The sequence below is a fragment of the Podarcis vaucheri genome (assembly GCF_965113315.1).
Source record: "Podarcis vaucheri genome assembly, chromosome: 10".
Lineage (NCBI taxonomy): Eukaryota > Metazoa > Chordata > Lepidosauria > Squamata > Lacertidae > Podarcis > Podarcis vaucheri.
In genome coordinates this window covers 8748095-8771188 of record NC_138748.1, presented here as the reverse complement: position 1 = coordinate 8771188, position 23094 = coordinate 8748095, and the positions used below count along the sequence as shown (strand labels likewise).

Below are 23094 nucleotides of genomic sequence, written 5' to 3'. Positions count from 1 at the left end.
TTCTTCATATACTTCTGCATTTTTGGTAGGCAGAGAAACCTTAATTACAAGCTTTATTTATACTGGTTTCCTGCTGTTAATGCAACATTCATATGAGCTAACGTGATCTGGAATAGTTCCCCAGTTTTAAGTTTTAAACTGTGTTTTAGGTGTGCACTTTTATATAGTGAAACATTTTTAAAGACATTGCCCTCTGTATCCTACTTCCTCATACATGAAGGGGATTTCTTATATGTGCAGAGAGCGATATGCGCATATATATATATATATATATATATATATATATATATATATATATATGGCTACATGCAAATGAGACACCAAATAAGTCCCTTAGATTGCATTGCCTTTGAGCTGTGAAACTGGGTTCAGTCCTGTCTGAAATGCATGAAGTCTTAATTAAATAAGCTGAACAAGCTGTACTGGTTTTCTTACTATTTTGTGTATTATTCAGGACATCAGTCAGTTATACTTTAAAAAGAAGAAGCAATTTCTCAGTTTGTCAGTGCCACCTTGCAATGCCCATCTCATACTGTGGACCTTATTAACTCCTCACACTTAATATATTATAATGTATCATGTGGAGGTGCTAGTCTCTCAGAAAAGGCATGCATTCTGTAACATCTAAGTGTAATGTCAGGGTGTGTGCAGCCCTTTAATGTCTACTGGTAGCGCTGTGCTCTAAACCACAGAGCCTAGGGCTTGCTGATCAGAAGGTCAGTGGTTTGAAGCCCCGTTGCTCGGTCCCTGCTCCTGCCAACCTTGCAGTTTGAAAGCACGTCAAAGTGCAAGTAGATAAATAGGTACCACTCCTGCGGGAAGGTAAACGCTGTTTCCGTGCGCTGCTCTGGTTCGCCAGAAGTGGCTTAGTCATGCTGGCCACATGACCCAGAAGCTGTACGCCGCCTCCCTCGGCCAGTAAAGTGAGATGAGCGATGCAACCCCAGAGTCGTCCGTGACTGGACCTAACCGTCAGGGATCCCTTTACCTTTACTACTTATTTACTAAACTGAAGCCCCCAAAATGTAGCTTTGACTGGTTTGTAAGTGGAATATTTTAATAATACAGTCAGTGGTACCTCAGGTTACGTATCCCTCTGGATATGTAATCTTTGGGTTGCAAACACAGCAAACCCGGAAGTGTATACTTCTGGGTTTCACCGCATGCACAGAAGTGATATGCAGCACACATATGCAGAAGCGATCTGTGCAGCAAGGGCGTGTGCAGAAGGGTGCCTCTGTTTACAGACTTTTCGGGATACAGAGGGCCTCCATAACCAGAGGTACCACTGTGCATTGTTTCCATGTGGTCTTTGGTAGTATTAGAATCTTGAAAAGTTTTTGTAGTCTGTATCAGTAAAATGGATGTACTAGGAACTGGATTACTTACAAGCAAATAATTTAACATTGTAAGGTTGGAAAAGATTAATATTTCAATATTTTTCATCTTTTGTTAGTTCATGATGAAGAACTTTCTTAGGGCTTAAAACCTAAAACCCATTCACTGGCCCTAACAAGGTTGTAGAGTCTCATATAAATTGTGCAGATTTTTCTTCTTCTTCTTCTTCTTCTTCTTCTCCTCCTCCTCCTCCTCCTCCTCCTCTAGACACTTTAGGTTGGATAAAGATGATCTAAGGTAGTACCTGACCATCAGCCTCTCCATAGAAGATGTTTCTGATTATTGCACAGAATGTACACATATCACTTTATAAATTTGACTCTTAAGTGTTTTGTTTCTTTCCTCTTTCGTTTTCTTTCCTTTTTTAGTGAGTACTGCCCCTCAGCAAAAACCCGTAAGTAGTCTTGTGTTATTCTTCTTGAGTATTCAGGGCTCCCGGTTTAAAGAGTTGAAAGTTAAAATTGTTAGCATTTTCAATTTCATCCACGATCCTTATTTAACTACAGTTTTGGTTTATAAATAGGATCTTTTGTCTAAATTAATCTTGCATTACCTTTTCCTCCTGTATAGCTGGGGGGAGGAGTTCTGAAGCGTTCTTCTTTGCTTCTGCTTAACCATGTGGGTTGCCATTCCATCCAAACTGACAAACTAAGGAAGACTTTAATTATGGTTAGTTTAAAAGAAGCCAAGTTCAAACCATGGTTTCTAAACCTCACTTGTTTAGGCTATAACATAGGGTTTTTTTAAAATGATAAAATGAAGTACAGTCTTCCCTGCCTCACTTCATTTAGTGGGGGCGCCTAGCGAAGAGCCCCTGAAAGTGAACTTTAGGGACTGGGCAGGGAGGAAGCAATCCTTCAGATGGTCAGGCCCCAAGCCAGTTATTTAGCAAGATGTATATACTACTTTAAGGGACGCGGGTGGCGCTGTGGTCTAAACCACAGAGCCTAGGGCTTGCCGATCAGAAGGTCGGCGGTTCGAATCCCCGCAACGGGGTGAGCTCCTGTTGCTCGGTCCCTGCTCCTGCCAACCTAGCAGTTCAAAAGCACATCAAAGTACAAGTAGATAAGTAGGTACCGCTCCGGTGGGAAGGTAAACAGCGTTTCAGTGTGCTGCTCTGGTTCACCAGAAGCGGCTTAGTCATGCTGGCCACATGACCCAGAAGCTGTACGCCGGCTCCCTCGGCTAATAAAGCGAGATGAGCGCCGCTACCCCAGAGTCGGTCACGACTGGACCTAATGGTCAGGGGTCCCTTTACCTTTACCTATATACTACTTTAAAATGTTTATAAATGTTTTACCATGCTATAAACTTTTCATTGGGGGTTTAAAGGATAATCCTAGCACATTTAATTGCACCTAATAACTAACTTGTCTAGTGCAGATGGCAGTATGTTCCATTTGTAGCCTAAAAGATAGGTATGCTGTGCTTGCAGTGGTTTATATAGTGAGAAATAATGGGGGCCCTCTATTCAGCTTGTATATCTTATGTCAGCAAAGCAATTATAGCTTGAGGCTACTTTATCCTTTGAATTGCCTCTTGAGTTTCAATTTTATAGAAAGTCAGTTGTGCAGTACTCTGCATTAGTGTTCTCAGTTCACAGATGCTAGACTTTATAGGGTAACCTAACCTTCACATTGGATGGCTGTAAGGATCAATAAATGGTAATGTTATGTTAAATTTCTTAGATTGGAAAAATATCTAAAAACAAAAAGAAGAAATTGAAAAAAAAGCAAAAGAGACAGGCTGAGCTACTAGAAAAGCGCTTGCAGGAAATAGAGGAACTGGAGCGAGAAGCTGAAAGGAAAAAAATAGAAGAAAATGTAACATCTACTGTATCGTCCAATGAACAAGAGGATGAATACCACCCAGAAGTCAAGCTAAAAACTGTTGAGTTAGAGGAGGTAGCAGATGAAGAACTTGGGAATGAGGATGGTAAGTGTTGGGTCTTCTTAAATTTTGATATAAAAGATGCAGTGTGTCCAGAGATGCTGTTGCAACGATGCTCTGAGCACCATCTGTTATGTAGGCTGCCATCGGTCAGAGCCAAAGAACCATGAAACTCATTCCATGAGCTTCAAAAAGCTTTGCATGTCTTTTCTGCAAAGAGCAGACCCCCAATTCCATTCTGCAAGTAGAGGATGCTTTTGGATACGGAGGGCGTAAGGAACATGGAAATCAATAAGTGCCATTACTATTATGGTGCACCACCGGCTTAGCCAAAATAAAATGCTGAAGAGACATCTTTGTTGGCGAGGGCAACTGTAGAAGTAACCAGCCATTGATATAAAAAAAGTTTTCCCCAAGGTAATAGCTCCCCTCCAGGCAAAAGCTATAGAAGACTATCTGCTTTACTTATATAAGCATAAATTTATGCAGTCCTTTACTTTGCCTTTGCTAACTCAGATGAAATAGTATTGTTACATAACATGTACTGAAACTGAAAATTCAAATGATACTTCATAATACTTACCCCACTTGGTTTTAAGAGGTCATAATTTTCTGAGAGAAAGTGTAATCTAGTAAAGTGTAAAATATAAAATTTATATTTTCATCCCTAAGGTGAAACGGAAGATCAGGATGAAAAGGAAGATACAGAAAAAGAAAACACAGAGAAAGACGATGATGTTGAACAAGAACTTGTCAACTCAGAATCTGCAGATCCCACTTGGATAGAATCCCCCAAAACAAATGGCCACGTTATAAATGGTCCTTTCTTGCTGGAAGAACAGATTGAAGATGAAGATGATGAAGAGGAGGAATGCCCAAATACTGAGCAATATAATCTTGATGAGCCAAATGCAAAAAATGATTACAGCTATAGTAGCTCCTACGAACAATTTAATGGTGAATTGCCAAATGGACGTCATAAAATTTCTGAGTCGCAGTTTTCTGAATTCTCGGCTTCCGTATTCTCTGGAGCTTTAGATTCTGTAGCTTGTGGTTCAGCTGTTTCTGAAGAATCAGCTGTAACTGAAAGAGACGGAAGTACTCCATCTCATGATAGGAGCAGGACAGTTTCAGCATCCAGTACTGGAGACTTGCCAAAAAGTAAGTGTTTTGCTTTCAGAAATTTGTGACCATTTATCTAAAGCGTTACCCATTTTTAATTTTTGCATTGCTGTACTTGGCAGATATTTATTCACTGTAAAACAAGAGGGAGAGAGTAGAAAACACGTGGTCTTAAAAATATTTCTGTGTGCATATTGTTGAACTTTGCATTACATAACTGTTCTTTTGCCATTTTTAGAAGTGAGTTGCTCTCTTATTAGCACAGCACTGCTTGTTAAGCCTGGGAGCCACAAAACCATTTGTTTCCTGTGTACCTGGGCTGCCTCTTGGGCTTGTATTTCTTAAAGAACCTACCAAGTCATGTGGCAAATAATGGAGGGGGCATCGAGAAGCAGTGACATGATGTGAGGGCCTGCTGTGGAAATAATAAAAAAGTAAACAAATCTCACTGGGCTTTTCCAAGCTCTTGGGCATGCCTAAAGTAGCTCTTTGTTTGGATCCCATCTTAGCGTTTGAGAATATGTCAGACAATAAGCTTTGCTTCTGCTGGTCTCCCATGATGTTAATTGGTTTTGCTGCTTTGCAGGCTCTTAAGTTTTGTTGTTTTGAGATTCCCCTCTTCTACCACTGGAAAAATATGCCACCTGTGATTCTGGTTCACAGCTATTTTAAGACAAGGATATGCATTTTAGGCTGTTTCTTTTCTCCTTGTTGTTTATTTCTGTCCTAATCCTGACAAGTTTCGCCAGTGTTAGATATTGGAACCATGCTAAAGAAACAGTATTTTTTAAAAAATAAAAAATTGGAGGCAGTAAAGCGAGCATTGCTGGGCAACAGAAGTGGTCAGATGTGGACGTCGGAACCCTTAGTGCTAATTGGAGACATACAGTTATCTATGCACCTTGATTTCCAAAAAGAAATCCCATTCAAAAAAATATCTGAAATGCTGAGAAGCAGGATGTTTGCCAGATTACCAGACAATCCCAGCAGAAGGCTAAGAATCTTTGAGTGAAATATCAAGCTGTGCAGCACAACAAGACACTCCAGGAATTTCCAAAAGGCTTGCCTTGTGATTTGCACGCTATTCTGGATGTAAGTGCTTATGTGGTTGCTTTTTTTGGGATAGGAGGAAATAATTTTTTGTGTCCCTCCACTCCTACAGAGAATTCAGAGCCACGATTCCAGTCCCAAAGCTTGAAAAAGAGTTCTGGACACAGGGAAGTCCATATACTTAATTTGCAACCTCAGTGCTTGACAGTTAGAGTCTTCCTAGCAAAGAGTATCCTTAGCTGCACCTTGATGCCTCATGCTGGATGGATAATGTCCCCACTTTTTAAATACTCACTTCCAGTCTACAATTACAAAATAAAAGGATTCGAAGTAGTGAAAACATAAGAAATGTAAACAGTTGTTCCAGTGATTTAAAAAGGCAACCAGTGTGCCTACCTCTTCCGTTGATCCCTACATTTATCTAGTACTCGGGACAAGGATGTACATTTGTCTGCTAATGTCCCTATAATTGACCCTGACACAGATAAATGAGCAACATAGTCCTGGATAATCAAGCCAGCCTAATCCCAAGCACTGACTCAAATCTGCACTCCAGCGGGAAATCTAGGTAAGATCTTGTTTTTCAACAATTTCAGTTCCTCTTTGGTAGTGTTATACTTTTTGAAGGCTAGGGTCTTTGACTGGGAAGGGGATTTCATTGGGGAAGTGGAGATGTTGCTAAAAAACGATTGCTTGGGGAGCTATTAAATATTTCCCCCTCAGAGTTTGAATAAACGTAATGAGTACCACTCTGAATAAGAGACAATAGAGCTGTTTTCTGTGGCTAGAGCTGGGATGAATTTACCTTTGAGCTTTGTTAGTCATGTAGGAGCGCTCTTGAATGTGTGCTGTGCTTTGTTTAAAAATAATTGGGCTGGAAAAGGATGGTGGGGGAGGAAGAATGCTTTAAAGATGTCTCAATAACTATCTTCATTACATCTAACACATGCCGTTTTCCTTTTTCTTTTCCCTCCTACATGGATCAACAGGTTGTTCAAAGGATATTAGCTGTATGTAAAAAAGAGGAGCCTGGGCTGGCATGAGAACTGCAGTGAGCTAGCTAGGAACTGACAGAAGTCCTCTACCATGGAATAAACAAGTTTCACTAGCAACCCAAGGAGGAGTGTTGAGAACCGTTGGTCAAACAAAGGAAGAGAATAAAAGTAGAAGGAGACCTGGAACATGGATAGCCAAAATGAATGAAGCAGCAGCATAGTTTATCTCATTGTTTAAGGACCTGGGGACTTGGTTTACATTCCACCAATCTTTCTTGGATCAGATGATAGAGGTCTGTGGCAAAGTACCTCCCTGCCCTTTGCAGCTTTAATTTTGGAGATGTGAGGAATGGATAGCCCTAATGAGAACACTAGTCACTCCATGTCTTCATATTCTTGTACAGCTGAGCCTCTTCGTGGGATTGAAACTGCTCTGGTAGCCCAGATGTTGCTCCACTGCTTTCATAATCGGCCTCCCCAAAAAGAGATTAAGGATACTTGGTGAAATACAAGAAGCCAGAAGAAAAGGGTGGCATGGTCTTCAACAGTCGTGCATTTCATTCATTCAAAACACTTGAAGAATTATAAACTCCTGCCTTGTAAGCCACTGTTGCCTCAAATCAGCACGGTGCTAATGGTACATTTGTACTGCAACTTCATATCTATGTGTTTGTTAATGTGAGCTTAGCAGATATCCTGAATTAATAAGGTGTTTTTTTAAACAATGGTTGAAATGTGCAAAAAGTGCATAATATGTGGTCTTTGTTTGGACTTTGTATAACCTGATGGTAAAAGGGAAGCTACTCAGAATCTTGTCTTGAGCATGAAACTTTTTTTTTATTCAAGTGACAGACACTTTAAAAAAAGATGAGATAGCCAGTAATGCAATATGTAATGACTCAGGCTTAGAGCGCTGTCATCATCCTCATGCATTCTCATCCAAGAGACAGAGATGGAGATGGGTTCTTTAGAACCCATTCTATCAACCCTGGTATGGAAATGAGAGCCGCCTGTAGACAACAGTGGAAAATTGTAGGAAAACCTAGACATAGGAGATAGCAGCATAGAGACCAGTTTGTGCAGTTTCTAACTGGAGTCCTATAACATATAAAAACGTGGTTTTAAAAGTGCTCACATATTTTTAATTGCAGTACAGCTGCATGCAATTCAATGGAGCATAAAGTTTCTGCAGGCAGGTTAGATACTGGAGTTGGACTGAAAATGTAGATTATTATTTGTTATTATTTTGGGCTGCAAGGTCAAATTAGCTTCAAATCCATCTCTAACTTTCAGTATTAACAATGGAATAGATTGTTGAAAGCTACTCTTTCACCCACAGCACTTGTCCCAGCTTGTAATATGGAGATTAGGGATTTTGGGAGAAGGAAGTTTTCGTACAATTTTTGTGACACATCTGTAAAACTGATCCGCTGGTAATTTTTAGGATTATTTTTACTGTTGTTGTTTTTAAAATCGGGTAAATAATATTCAAGTTCATACCTTTTGATATTAAACTTGTGTTCTTAATTACTGTAAACACTTGGGCCAGAATAGGGCCCTACCAGTACACAAAATTCTGGTACAGCTCTGGTGATAGTTAAGCCTATGATAAGCACACTATCTGTTGTTGATAATGAGGTAAAGGATTGTGTTTGCATTTGTTAGGCAATTTTCAGAATGTTTGTAATTTCACCAAATTTAGAGGATATCTCATGAGGCAAGGAAAAGAAAAAAAGAGAGGGGAGAGAAGGAATTTGCCTTATAAAGCATCTAACCCAGCCTTTCTCAACCTTGGGTCCCTAGATGTTGTTGGATTACAACTCCCATTATTCCTAGCCAGCATAGCCAGTGGTCAGGGATGATGGGAGTTGTAGTTCCAGAAATCTGGGGACCTGAGGTTGATAAAGGCAGCTCTAACCACTTATGGTCATGATACCAGAACAGGAGATTGGGAGTGGGAGATGCACCATGGAGTTTAAAACTCCCTTCCTTTGCCAGGATTGAAGAAGGACATAAATGAGAAAACATACCCCCTCAATTGTCCAGAAACCCACCCACCCCTCTATATAGTAGTCGATGCGTTCAGATTTAGAACTGGCAGCCTGGTAGGATCAGTTCTGCGTTATGAATAGTTTTGTATGAATAGCTGATAACTGGGGAGGTTTTAGAGCTTGTTTGGATTTTGTCTTAACAAGCTTTGCTTGAAAGGTGTATGTGGGCGTTGACAGTAGCTGAAAGTTTGTGAATAATGATTACACACATGTGTGGGTGTGGAATGTAGTCGGGTTTTGCAGCCACTGATAATAATTGTCAGTGAGCAAACAGATTCTGAAAATAGGTATCGTCAGATTGATGAATGATGAGAATTAGAATAATCAGGGAACCGTGGATCTAGTGTTAGGTGATAGAAGAATCCCACTCAGAAGTAGTTGCTCAGCAAGGGTAAGACAGTTCAACATTGTAAGTTTAGAAATTTAAAACTCGATGTTTTCTTCAGGGAGCAGGGATCACCATGCCAGGGATCACCAGATTCTCCTTGGCTAAGATGATCAGAAACTAAAGTTCTCTTTCTGTAAGCTCCATCCCAAGCTATTACATTCTCCTTAAGAGTTTTGCCCCAGATGCCCAAGAATTTTACTGAGAGGAGCACCCGCATGGTAAGGGGCCTGACAGAGGTCCCATTCATCTCTTGGGTTACCAGTTGGTTATCCTAAACTTAGATGGCAAAGAGAGAGGAAAAACAAAGAAATCCTTCTCACTCTATTCTTTATATGTTGCCTTAATTTGCACACAATGTAGTTATTAAACAGTTGCTTGGTTCTATATGTGAACTGCTCAGTATCTTAACTATGGTTTGTTTGCTTACTGCCAACAAACTATGATCTGAAGCCATTGTTTGCTGTTGGCTTACAAACATTGGTTTGTTTGAACTATGGCTTGGTGATATGTGGGAACTTTACTTACCCATGGTTTGTTTGGCCATCCTCTTCCAGAAGCTAACCAAGCTAGAGATGCATGAGGCAAGAGCAGCTTGAAAATGAATCAAACTTTGAAGAAGCAAGCCATAGTTTGCTTGATTGTCTAAGGGACAACTTGTGATTAACTGCTGGTTTGTTGAACAAGCTGTGACTTAGCATTACATGTGACCCAGGCTAATATCTACTATACTGAATGACAACAGCTTTCCAGCATTTCAGATATAACAAGTCTTTGCCAGTCTTACCTGGAGATGCCAGAGTTTGTACCTGGGACCTTTTGCATGCAAATTACGTGCTCTACCACTAAGCCACCTGTGGATTCAGTATTACCTTCTCTCTTCTGGATTCCTAAAACATCAGGAGTTGCAAGTCCCCCCCCCCCTGCTTCAGGGTGTCTTTTCATTCCATGGATACTTCAGAAATATGAAACACGGGGGGCTTAACTTTTGTCCTTGCAGTAATCATTTAAAGCTGACAAGTTGCGGAGCAAGATGAACGTGTCGTATCTTGTACAGGATATTGCTTGCCCCTAAATCAATTCATACGCTGAGCTCTGCTGTAGCAGACTTTCAGGATACTAGTGTGCTATATCTGTGACTAACGCTTACCTGATTTTTGCTTAATAAATTTTCCCTTGAATGCTGTGTGTTGGTTTACTTTGTAAGGGGGGGTGGGACAGTGTGAAATACCAAGCAATATAAGTGTTGACATAAGAGGATATTCTAGGCAAGTTTTCATTCTGCCAAATTATATAAGTTACTATCCATTTTGAAAGTGTCTTTAATATTATAATGTATAACAAGTTACCACTCTGTGTAAGTATGGGATGTAAACAGTGAAATTCTCCTTTGTACAGGCATAAGTGAAATTTTAGAAATTAGCTGAAGATATTGATTTGCAAGTGGGATAGAGCTTCGTGGCTATTTTCCACTTAATGGCATAAATTGCCACTTTGGCTGTACCTGAAGAGGCCCAGTAGAATCACATTAAGGTGGAAACTGAATTACATGCCATTGATGCTAACTCTTGCTACTTCTTTGCTTGTAATAGCAAAAACCCGTGCTGCCGACTTACTGGTGAATCCTCTGGATCCAAGAAATGCAGATAAAATCAGAGTTAAAATTGCTGACCTGGGCAATGCTTGCTGGGTGGTAAGTGTAACTTATTTTGTGTGTCTTAAGACTTTGCTCTTTGGTCTGCCACCTACATGCTAATGTTTTCTTACCACTGCTGTCTTTTCTGTTCTTAGCATAAACACTTCACAGAAGATATCCAGACACGACAGTACAGATCAATAGAGGTTTTAATAGGAGCAGGTTACAGCACACCGGCTGATATCTGGAGTACGGCATGCATGGTAAGAATGAGATTGCCCTGCCTCATTTGAAAATACAGCGAGATTATTAGGATTTCTGAGCAAGTTGTTAAATGGAAAAAGACACGATGGTAATAGCGCAAGTGATCATAATTGTGAATTGCTGACTGGTTATGTTCTGAAGCATTGGCCTGGATCTAAAGAGCTACTTAAGGTGTGCCCAGCTGAATATTTCAAATGTCTGCTGTGCAGCGGATTCCCCTGCCCACATTACAAATGACATTTGAAAGCCCTCTTCCGTTTTTGCTTGGTTTATGCTGCAAAGTGTCAAGTCCACAGGTGGTGCTTTATAAATAATTACACTGGCTTGCAGTGCAATAGGATTATATTGGAGTGTAAGCTTATATTTTCAAAGCTAAATGTATAAATTAAACTGCAATTTGTTTGGTTCAGAATGATTCATAAATTGCATTTCATGTATTGTTCTGTTCCCAGTGATTTCAGTGTCACCTATAACAAATGTAGGGTTGCAGCTAAAATTATGTAAGTGGATTTGTTACCATATCTGTGTTCCCCAAATGTAATGTCTGGTAGGCAAATAAGCACAATTGTGCTAAGTCAGGCTGGACAGATCTAGGAGTAGACTTAAGGCCTTCCATTTATGTTAGGCCTTACCTGCATAAGTTTTGCTTTTTTACCCACAAGTGGCTGTTGAATTTATTCCGTCTCCTTGCATGGGATCCAACAATCTATGTAAATATGCAGTGAGAAATGTGCCCACCATCTGCTGCATAACAAAAAGATGTGTTGTGAGTTGGACATAGGGCAGGTATAGACACAATGGCTAACCTTTGCTCACGGAGTGGAATCCGGCTATAGTCTCCCTCTTTTCTGAAGTGTGCTGCGTCACTGTGAAGAGACCTGATGCTCTGAAAGCTTCTCTTTTGACAGGGTTCTTCACAATAGCCGAAAAGTCAGCACATCAGTCCGCAGACTCTCAAATTCTTCTGTTTACCACAGTGTTGCCCTGTGCTGTGATATGGATGCCAATTTTTGTGCAAAGTCGGAGCCATGCTATCCGTATAGCACACTAGATTTTTGTGAATGGTTGTGTTGCCATTGGAAATGCCTAGATGGAGATTTGTGGCAAGCATTGCTTCGTCTCTCCTAGTTCATTTCTCACCCTCTTAAGAAGGAACATGGTTTACCTGAATGGGCCCTGGTTACAAAAACCTGTTCGGTAACTGGGAATGCGCGTAATATTGGTTTGTCATGATATATGTGCAGGCTTGGATCTCTTCTGCTGTTTCTACTCCGTACATGTGGTATGCGCCTTGTGGATATTACTGAGAGCCCCTGTCTGCTTAGTGGTCAAAGCATAGGCCATTGATCTCTCCCCACCCTGTGGGGGAGGAATATAATGGCAACCGCTGCGACAAAAGAGCAGAACTGGGCTGAATGTGTCAGAAACTACACTGTCATTGACTGAGTCCCCGTTATTTTATGAAGCTGTGTTTTGCTCATATGAAAGAAGGGGAAAGAGGTCTTTCCCTGGGGAAAGGACTGCACAGTCCTGTGAGGTATGTCATTACACCAGCTGGAAATCCGTGATGTATAGGAATTCGCCACATCTGCCAGTAGTTTGCCTGTGCCACTGCTGGGAACAGGAGTGAGAACTGTGATTCCATTAATTGTCTTTATTCAGACTCCTTGGAGTGAAGCCAGGGCAAACGATTGTGACGATCGCAGCTCCACCCTCAGACTCTAGTTGGTGCGTTAATGTATTCATTGGCCATTGAGAAAGAAGATAACGTACATAGCTATTTTTGCTGTTACATTTGTGCATCTGCCTTGGCTCATATTTCCCCCCCCCCCCCAGATAATTGAAAGATAACTTAAAGAAGCTAACACCACCACCCGTGTTAGGGTATATTTGTTTATTTTTAAGTTACAAACAAAACACAGTTTAGGCATTCACCAGTAAAGAAGATACTAAATTGTGTGGCTCAATTCCAGTCTGCCAACGGGATGACCAGACAAAGGGAGAACGCTGTTGAATAGTGAATTCGTCTCTCTCTCTTGTTTTTATGTCCCCAATACTTTGCATAGCCCTTGCTTCACAGTAACTGCACAGAGCACATGTGTCTCAATGGCTGTGCTCAGGATGATGTTGTGAGATAGAAAACAGCCGTGACCCCAAGACTTCTGGAGGTTTCTGGTATTTTAATAAATGAAGAGAAGGAATGCTTAATTCTAACCTAATGAAAATGGTTGCTCTAGCTGCTGTTGTTATTTTCTTTTAAGGTGGTTTAAGTGTGCTTGTTTCTCTCATAGACTCATAGAATTGTAGAGTTGGAAGGGATGCCAGAGGTCATCTAGCCCAACCCCCCTGGAGTGCAGGAATGAGTTCCTCCAAAGAAACTGTAGGAATTTTACATCTTTAAGGGGGCTACGGGTTTGTGGCAGAGGAATCTCATAACTTCCACAAAATAGCAATTTTTGTTTGGTTCCTTGATACTAATATTATTACTGGTGGAACACTCTGTCACAAGAGACCAGGGCCCTGTGGGACTTGACATCTTTCCACCAGGCCTTCGGCCAGGGCACAGCCTGACTCCCTCCCTCGGCAATCTTCGCGGAGCTCTGGCCCAATGGTTGCCAGTGGCTTGAATTAATTAACTTTAGAATGAATGATTTTAGAGTGTTGTTTATGCTGTACTTTTGTACTGTTTTATTGTTGTTAGCCGCCCTGAGCCCGGCTTCGGCTGGGGAGGGCGGGATATAAATAAAATTTATTATTATTATTATTATTATTATTATTATTATTATTATTATTATTACTATTTTATTACTATTATTTATTAATTTATGTACCACCCTTCATCCAAGGATCACAGGGAGGTTTACAATATAAAAACACAAAAATATATAACATAGCGTATGCAACAAACAAAATAATACCCCCCCAAACACAGTTTAAAAGGACGCAGATTGTTTAATTAGCAAAAGGCCTGGGAGAAGAGAACGGTTTTTGTCTGGTATCTAAAGATATGTAACGAAGGAGCCAGGCAAGCCTTCTTGGAGAGAGCGTTCCACAAACAGGGAGCCACCGCAGAAAAGGCCGTTCTTGTGTTGCCACCCTCCAGACATTTTGAGGGGGCACATGAATAAGGGCCTCAGATGATGATCGCAGGGTCCAGGATGGTTCACATAGAGAGAGGTGTCCTTGATACACCAAACTGGCAGGGGTGGCTAACACCCCAGAGGACAGGATCACACTTCAAAACGACCTTGACAGATTAGAGAACTGGGCAAAAACAAACAAGATGAATTTTAACAGGGAGAAATGTAAAGTATTGCACTTGGGCAAAAAAAAATGAGAGGCACAAATACAAGATGGGTGACACCTGGCTTGAGAGCGGTACACGTGAAAAGGATCTAGGAATCTTGGTTGACCACAAACTTGACATGAGCCAACAGTGTGACGCGGCAGCTAAAAAAGCCAATGCAATTCTGGGCTGCATCGAGTATAGCATCTAGATCAAGGGAAGTAATAGTGCCACTGTATTCTGCTCTGGTCAGACCTCACCTGGAGTACTGTGTCCAGTTCTGGGCACCACAATTCAAGAAGGACACTGACAAACTGGAACGTGTCCAGAGGAGGGCAACCAAAATGGTCAAAGGCCTGGAAACGATGCCTTATGAGGAACGGCTAAGGGAGCTGGGCATGTTTAGCCTGGAGAAGAGGAGGTTCAGGGGTGATATGATAGCCATGTTCAAATATATAAAAGGATGTCACATAGAGGAGGGAGAAAGGTTGTTTTCTGCTGCTCCAGAGAAGCGGACACGGAGCAATGGATCCAAACTACAAGAAAGAAGATTCCACCTAAACATTAGGAAGAACTTCCTGACAGTAAGAGCTGTTCGACAGTGGAATTTGCTGCCAAGGAGTGTGGTGGAGTCTCCTACTTTGGAGGTCTTTAAGCAGAGGCTTGACAACCATATGTCAGGAGTGCTCTGATGGTGTTTCCTGCTTGGCAGGGGGTTGGACTCGATGGCCCTTGTGGTCTCTTCCAACTCTGTGATTCTATGATTCTATGATTCTATGAGTTATTGTGGTCCTGAGCCATTTAAGTCTTTTTAGGTCAAAACCAGGACTTTGAATTGTGGCCGGAAACTGATTGGCAGCCAAAGCAGTCAGGCCAGGATTGGTGTTATATGCTCCAACTGCCTTGCCCCAGTGCGCATTATGCAGTTAAGTGTGTTGTGTAAATATAGTCTTAGCAGGCAAAGTGTTTTACAGACTCTGTTGTTTTGGTGTTGGTTTTGTTCTTTTGCTATACAGAGACAATGGGGATGAGTGAGTGTGTTTGTGTGTCTTAGGGAGAGCTTTGCATCACTTAAAAGTACAGAGTGGCTGTTATGTCCATATTTCCATGCTAATGCAAGGGAGACTCCCAGAAGGAGATTACAGTATAGCAAGATACTTGCTTTTCAAAGGGAATTCCCCCTCTCCCTGTTCTGTGCATTTAAAATCATTATCACCTGTAGAAATAAGTCTGAGGCTGTCTCACCTGGATCTCCCATCAATATCTTGTTTTATTGTAGGCATTTGAGCTCGCGACTGGCGATTATCTGTTTGAACCGCATTCTGGTGAAGACTATTCCAGAGACGAGGGTATGTATCTTTTTAACGTCTATGTATTTCCCTGCGCCTCTTTATAGACTCAGAAGAACGTGAAGAGGCCTTCGTTTATTTGCTCAAGTAGTCTACTGACAGAAATGTCTCATTTCGGAATATAAACACCACATTTTTTCTCTTTAGTTTAAAGTCCCGCCAGTAGCAGTAGGTGGGCAGTCTCCCCGCAGCAGACACAGCCCCTTTCCCTAAGCCTTGGAAAAAAGGGTTAAACTCTTGTAAGATCTGCATCTGAGTGTGGGACTTTTGAAACACGATTGCAGCATTTTGGAAACAAAACTGACGCGTATCTGTTTGTGAAAGCTGATTACTAAATGAAAAGCAAGGCAGCAGCTACAATTAACTCCGGCTTCCATCTGTGTACCTGTCCATTTTCCACGCTTGTTTGCTTGTAACGTCCTTTGCAGCAGTAACAACACTGGCATCAGTTACTTGGTTTTCCTTTCAAAGTGCTACGAGCGATGTCAGTCTTTTGCTGGCCGTGAAACCTCTGCATGGGTTTTCTGCAAACATTGTTGTGTTCGGAACTTTTTTTGGAATTTTTAACTAATTCCAGTTTCTTTCCTCCTCTTTTTACCCCATCCTCCCCCTTGCCCTTCCCATTCCTGTGCCCTTTCTTCTCTCCTTCATAGACCACATAGCACACATCATAGAGCTGCTAGGCAATATCCCAAGGCACTTTGCTCTTTCTGGAAAATATTCTCGGGAATTCTTCAATCGCAGAGGTAGTACCTCTTCTTTTTGAAAGGTGCCGTGATGCAGACAGAAGTGGACAGACAGTTGCTCAGTGTAGCCTGTACAGCTGACATACACTTTGCAAGATGACACTGCAAACAATTACTATTTGCAAAACAAATGCTGGAAAAAAGCAGCAGCGTTGACAAATTGTTTGTTTCACTTTGCGAAAAACAAACAGTGCAGTCATCTTGTAATTTATTTCTTTTGGCAAAACGAACTTTCCCCCTAAATTGTCTTACAAGGGAATAGCTTTCCCCCTCACACCGAATAGCATTTCTGCTTTCTTTCAGCAAGAACTTATCTGTTTCTGTCTGTACCGGGCCAGTGTTGGTGTGTGCATGCAATGTATTGATTAAACTGTTGTATGTTTCTGTTTTGCTGGAAATGTTCTCCAATGCAGATCACATAGCATTGATCATTGAACTGCTGGGGAAAATCCCTCGAAAATACGCTATGTTGGGGAAATATTCCAAGGAGTTTTTCACCAAAAAAGGTAACCCTAATTTAAACTGTTGCTCTTTTCAAAGAAGACACTGAACACTTTTTAATGGGTAATGAAGAGTCTGGCTGCTTTTAAACATCATGTTAAAGAAGATGTGTAAATGTTCTCCATTTTTTAAGAAGAGCAGGGAATTCAGATTTATTTATTTTATCAGGTATGTTTAATATCCAAAATATTGGGCTTATATATCTGCTTAGTATTCCATTTATTCTATCTGAAATCAATAAAGGAAAGAATTTAGTTTCCTAGCATCACTGAAACAAAAAGAAAACATATTTAAGATGCCCTGTTGCCTTCTTACCTTGAATACTTGAATAGCTGTAACAAGTCAAAATAATAATAAAAAATTTGTTCAAGCTCTAACCACAAAAGATATACATTCTGCTCATATCCTGAAAATACTATATCTAGAAATGATATAACCATTTGAGAAGTCTGTGCCCAAAGCGCTGTTGCTTTTCCACAAGAACAACAAGTATTTTGACATCTTTTGCATTTTATGTTGTCATTTGGATGCTTTTGGTTTTAGAGGTTCTGATGCCCAGGAGGTACAAAAGTCAATAGAGGAAGTTTAGCAGAGGAGAGTCAAAAGTTCAGCCTAGGAATTTGGCAATTAAATACCAGGACTCCACTCTCTGATTGACTGGGAGAGGGAAGTAAAAATACTTTAAAAGCCTTTTCTCAAAAATTGTTCAACTCAGATTTTAAGTAAAATCATAGTTGTTTGCTGTGACAAAATACCGATACAGAAACGCATAGGCCTTTGAAGGATACCAATGCATGGCCCTGTGTAACCCTGGGCTGAATTATCGGTTCTCAGGTCCTCCACATCTGCATTGTGTACGTGTCCTACATAAAATCAGGTTACATAAGACATGTGAAGAATGAATAATTTCAGGGAATTAATATTTTTATTATCAAACTGTAGTGCTTCTTATATTTCTTTCTGGCAGTTCTTTGAACAAGAAAAGGCAATCTTTGGCACAATCCACTGGGAACTTGTACATTATATAATTGATAAAGAGCATAGATGGGCTTTGCATATATTGCTTTGCTCTAGAATTCAGCTGTGTGGAAGGTGGATGTTGCATAGTGAAAACTAGAGGTGTAAGAATTCATGTGGTAAACATTCAAACGGGCTCTCAGTTAGGCAAGCAGGCAGTGCCTGATTTGATTCTGGGAACATAAGGGGCAAGGGGAGGCCTGGATGTAATTCTCTCTTCAAACCGGCATCAGCACTATCAGATAAGGTAAAAAATAATAAAGGACCCCTGGATGGTTAAGTCCAGTCAAAGGTAACTATGGGGTAGGGCACTCACCTTGCTTCAGGCCGAGGGAGCCGGTGTTTGTCCACAGACAGCTTTCTGGGTTATGTGGCCAGCAGGACTAAACCGCTTCTGGTGCAATGGGACACCATTTTGAGTGCCAGAGTGCACGGAAACTCCTGTTTACCTTCCTGCCGCAGTGGTACCTATTTATCTACTTGCACTGGTGTGCTTTCAAACTGCTAGGTTGGCAGAAGCTGGGACAGAGCAACGGGAGCTCAGCCCGTCATGCAGATTTGAACCTCCGACCTGCTGATCAGCAAGCCCAAGAGGCTCAGTGGTTTAGACCACAGCGCCACACTCTGTTAAGTGTGCTGAAGCAGATTATATTGTTGTAATCCTTAAAACATTCTTCTTGCAAAGCAAATTAGTATGATTATCTCAATATTGTTGATGTGGGGGGAAATGAGATCTATCGAGTTCATGGCAAGGCTTTTAGTTTGGGGCTTCCTCATTTGTAGTTTTATCACTTAGCCACTGTGCTGGGCTAACGCTTATGATGCAACACCCCCCCCCTTTCCTGTCTTCAACAGTGTGTTTCCTCTCGCTCAGTTACACTGCATTCTGCAGTGACATGGCGGATGAGAGGGGTGGTTGAGAGGAGAGGTTGTGAAGCCTGTGCAAGGTCATGCGCCATACTTAGAGATCAAAATTCAAATGTCCTTCTGGGCATACCGTACCTCGAGAATAAGCTCTGCTGAAACAAAAGAATCCGTTTTATGAACAGAGCTGTTTCAGCTTTGAACCAAGAATTTCATGAGTTTCATGGGTAGTTCAGACAAATTTGAACCAAGAAAGAGGGTGGAAAAACAGGTGAACCACAACCAAGAGTATTCTTTGCTACTTAGGTAAATGGGACCTTCATTTTCTCCAGAGAAAAGTAAAAGAATGAAAGAGATGTAGTTTTCTTGAAATAAGTTGAAGGCAGAAACCTGGTTGTATGTTGCCCCCTTGTGGCTTTTACCTTTTCAGCAAACTAAATGCTTGAAATGCTTTTCGCTATAGCTTATTGTGTAATTGAAACATGCTATATACAATGACGCATTGCCAAGAATGCCGAGTTCCCTTGTATAATTGTATCCGGAGGGATGTATACCCAAAGGTTATCCTGTTCGTTACACTTCCTTAACCTGTTGTCAAAGAAGAGATGAGCAACAATACAATACTGTCTTTCCAAGGGCCTTGATTTGCCCCTGCCACCTAAGGAATGGTGCTTGGCTCCCTTTAACCATGTCCCGTCCTTTGTTAAGGTTTCACACCAGTGGTGAATCCTTCCCTGTAATGGAGTCCTGAGATGCAGGCAGGTGGGCGGGGTATAAATAATAATAATAATAATAATAATAATAATAATAATAATAATGCTTTATGACACTGGTATTTCCTACCAAATCTTACTTGTTAGCTTAATAAAATGAGTTAATGTTACAACAACAACAACAACAACAACAACAACAATAATAATATAAAGAAAAATATATTTTGAAGGCCATGCACTTACTCATTCAAATGCTCTAACCCAGACCGCATCCTGTTGCCTCCTTGGCTCTTCCACTGCAGTCCTCTGCTGTTTATATTAGTGATTCAGCCTCTCCTCCACCACCAATCCGAAACAATCTAGTTTTTCACTTCTTCAGCTCCTTTAGTTAAATAGCACGCGGTAGTGAGCATTGGTACCCAGGGCTGACTTGAACCAGTTTGCAGCAGCCACTTCCAGTCCCTTTCTTCAGATTCATCCCCTTTCCCTTCCTTGATCAAGTTTCCTACTTCACACATTGATAGGTTGACTACAAACTGAGTAAAAAGTTTTGCTAAAGAATTTTGAGGATGACGGCATAAGACAAGTTTGCTATACAGTACAGACAAGTGTGATTAGTCTACCAGCTTTTATATACCTGGAGTGGGGTATATGTGTAGAGGGGAGAGGTCAACTCTAAGACATGCTCAGTGCCTGCAGAAATCATTTCAATTCGAAACAAAACATTTCAAATTAGTTTGATATTGTTGATATCTTTGATTGTTGATTAAACAGAATCCAGCATACATAAACTGGAAGAAATACACAGAATACACAGGACCTTACCAAATTATTGACAGACAATACATGTGCTGTTGTTACTTGTTTCCTTGTCTTTCAAGACATTGCTTCCTTATCGTTCAAATAGCAACATTTTGTGTCTGGTGGATCAGATTCCCTTTCCATCCAGCTGTTGCGTATTCTACTTGGTGGAATGTGAGTTCCAGGGGAATTTTGTCAGTGCCTGTGACATCACTAGAGACAAGTAACTTCTCGGAAGTTTTTGTTGTAATTAATTCTTTAGAAGCCTTAGCTCTTTACCGCACAAGAACACCTCCACCTGCCATTTCTGAAAAGTTGCAAATTCAGCTACACTCCCCCAGCTCTGGTCCAAAGACCCTTCCATTTTGTGCCTCTTTTTGCTTTTAGATTTTTATGCTTTATGCTCCTCCTCTCCACTGCTCCAGGGCACACATTTCCTGGTTGGTTTCTTTGCTTTTGAAAGCAAAGTTATAACACACACACTCTGCAGCGCAGCTGTTCCTCCAACTTGCTAATGACTTTTGATGTTACCTACTGCAGGACCCCCTTTGGCCTGCCAGGGTGTCCTTTTCGGCCCACGAGGCCATTTCCCCAACCATAGGTGCCTGTCAGTCAGCTAATGTTCTCCAGTGTTTGATCTTTTTGAAGTCTATAGCTTACACCTGGGTCAGGCAATTTTTGACTCTAGGCCTAATTTCAAAAGTTCTCTTCAAACAATAGAAAAATCCAGGCTTCCTCAACTTTGGCCCTCCAGATGTTTTTGGCCTACAACTCCCATGATCCCTAGCTAGCAGGACCAGCGGCCAGGGATGATGGGGAGTGTAGTCTCAAAACATCTGGAGGGGCGAGGTTGAGGAAGCCTGGAATAATAGAATTGTAGAGTTGGAGGGTCATTTAGTCCCACCCCCATAAGCCATACACTCAATAAGATGAGTCTTCTGGCAAGAGCGATCTGTCCTTTCCCCAGCAGCCCACTTGGCAGGCAGGAAGAGTGGGAGAGACAGAAGAGGGCTGGTCCTAGCACATTCATGGATCTTAGCCCACCCATTAATGGCTTTGGTCCTGCCACAGTGCAGATTTCACAAAATGGCCTTGAGGAAATGCAGTCCTCAACAGAAGAAAAAGAATGTCCTCGCATGTTCATAGGTTTGGGTAAAAAAAATCCATTCAAAGGTGTGTATGCATCAAATATGTTTTTGATCAAACGTTACCTAACTTGATTAATTGTATATAGGATGGTCCCAACACCCCAAATGAATGAACATATGTACAAAAGCCTCTTTATTGTTGTTGCCTACTGAATAAAATTTCCATGGCCAGGCTAAATCTTCCTGGATGTGCTTCCTGAGAATCGAGACTAGTTATCAGCAGATCTAATTATTTTTCTTCCTTTCCCTCCCTACCTCTTTTTTTTTAAAAATAAAAATACAGGAGAACTTCGACACATTACCAAACTGAAACCTTGGAGCCTCTTCGATGTTCTCGTGGAGAAGTACGGCTGGCCTCAGGAAGATGCCGCGGAGTTTACAGATTTTCTGGTTCCTATGCTAGAAATGGTTCCGGAGAAGAGAGCCTCGGCTGGCGAATGCCTTAGGCACCCTTGGTTGAATTCGTAGTAAAATCTCCAGATACCACGCTGGGCCAGCACCCGCTCCCCCCTAACATCAGACTTAAATGGTGACTGTTATAAATTCACTTAACAGGATCATAAATGAGCTGGCTTCAACCCAGATCTTTATTTTGCTTTGAGGTACTGTTCGACATTTTGCTTTTTGTGCACTGTGCTCCTGGGAGGAGGGTAGTCTTTTTGTCTTCAGCTAGTAGTTTTACAGACTCTCTGCAGAAAGGAAAAAAAAAAACACTTACTAATGTGTCTTTAAGCATTGTTTCTTGTGTTGTGTGGCATTCAGACATCAACTTTTTCAACAGAACATCCTTTATTCTCCCTTCATGTGTTTTGGCAGGTTTTGTAACTATTTATGGAAAATATTTTAGCTGAGTATTATATAATTTACAAGTGTGAGACATTATCAAGTCAGAATTGAGAAAAAACATACAGTTCTTTGGGCAAAGGGACATTGTTCTTGTAAAATAGTGTATGTAAATGCACCTTGTAAATGTTTATTTCCATTAAAAATGGGACGGGGACACAATTTTCAGAGTAAAGCTATTAAATCGAGAGTGACTTGTACTGTACAAATTGCATGTAGTGGATTTCGAACTGCTTCGGGAGTTTCAAAAACTTTCCTTTCTATAGAGGTGACCACATTTTACCTGGAAAGGAAGTGGCTCTAATCTGCAAGATTTCATTCTCCAGGAGACATCTTGAAGGAAGGCTAAAACTTTCAATTCAAAGGACAAATGGACAAAATATATCTAAGTGCATTTTAGAAGAAGTGTCATTTGCTTTACAGTTGTGAGGTAAGGGCATGGAAACTTGGCACTGTTGTTTTCATAAGGATGGTTTTTTGTGCTAGGCTTAAGAATTTGAAGAGCACATGTACAGCATTTTCCGCGCAGAATTATTAACATTGGATGAAAAAAGGTGCTCCGCTTGAGGAAAAGGGACAGAATAAATGCAAAACCTACATTACGGTGAAAGACCATGCACCTTCCATACATAGCTTTACATGTTTCTAAAACAAATTGCACTAGCTTATTTCCCCCCATGAATTGACATACCGAGGAACTAATATTCCTTTGTAAGTTGCACACAAAATTTTAAGTGTTTTCATACGAAAAAGCTAAGTAGATTCCAAAAGAGAACTCATAGGCAATACAGATTTTAGAATGTAAAATATGGAGGGGTATTTTAGCCTCTTTTAGAAGTCAGTGGAATGAATGTAAAATTATTTCTGGTTTTACACTTTGATTATGGTGCCACTTTTTCTTGACTTTGTCCATTTTAAATTTATTCACATGCCTTTGCAATAACTAGATTGTGAGACAATACCCCCGTGTTGTAACAATAACCAATTGTTTGAGGTGCTTGCAGTTGTCTTATTAAAGTGGTTGTTTTTCCAGAA

The 23094-nt window shown here is 40.9% G+C and overlaps 1 protein-coding gene and 1 long non-coding RNA gene across 7 annotated transcripts in view; both read left to right on the top strand.

Annotated features, from left to right (window-relative positions):
• Positions 1 to 23094, top strand: part of SRPK2 (SRSF protein kinase 2) — a 93380-nt gene extending 70286 nt beyond the window's left edge. For 3 of the 6 annotated variants that reach the window (XM_082239625.1, XM_082239626.1, XM_082239622.1), the window contains exons 9-17: positions 1767 to 1792; positions 3087 to 3333; positions 3961 to 4449; positions 10484 to 10584; positions 10683 to 10790; positions 15357 to 15426; positions 16080 to 16172; positions 16586 to 16678; positions 21500 to 23094. In XM_082239625.1, coding sequence (XP_082095751.1) covers positions 1767 to 1792; positions 3087 to 3333; positions 3961 to 4449; positions 10484 to 10584; positions 10683 to 10790; positions 15357 to 15426; positions 16080 to 16172; positions 16586 to 16678; positions 21500 to 21684 — 1412 coding nt within the window. In that variant the 3' untranslated portion in view covers positions 21685 to 23094. The remainder of the gene's footprint in view (positions 1 to 1766; positions 1793 to 3086; positions 3334 to 3960; positions 4450 to 10483; positions 10585 to 10682; positions 10791 to 15356; positions 15427 to 16079; positions 16173 to 16585; positions 16679 to 21499) is intronic. The other 3 variants (XM_082239627.1, XM_082239623.1, XM_082239624.1) reach the window with 2 other exon arrangements.
• On the top strand, positions 4456 to 10072 carry LOC309541775. Its single transcript, XR_014223918.1, has 2 exons — positions 4456 to 6028; positions 6450 to 10072. It is a non-coding gene; the product is annotated as an uncharacterized lncRNA (long non-coding RNA).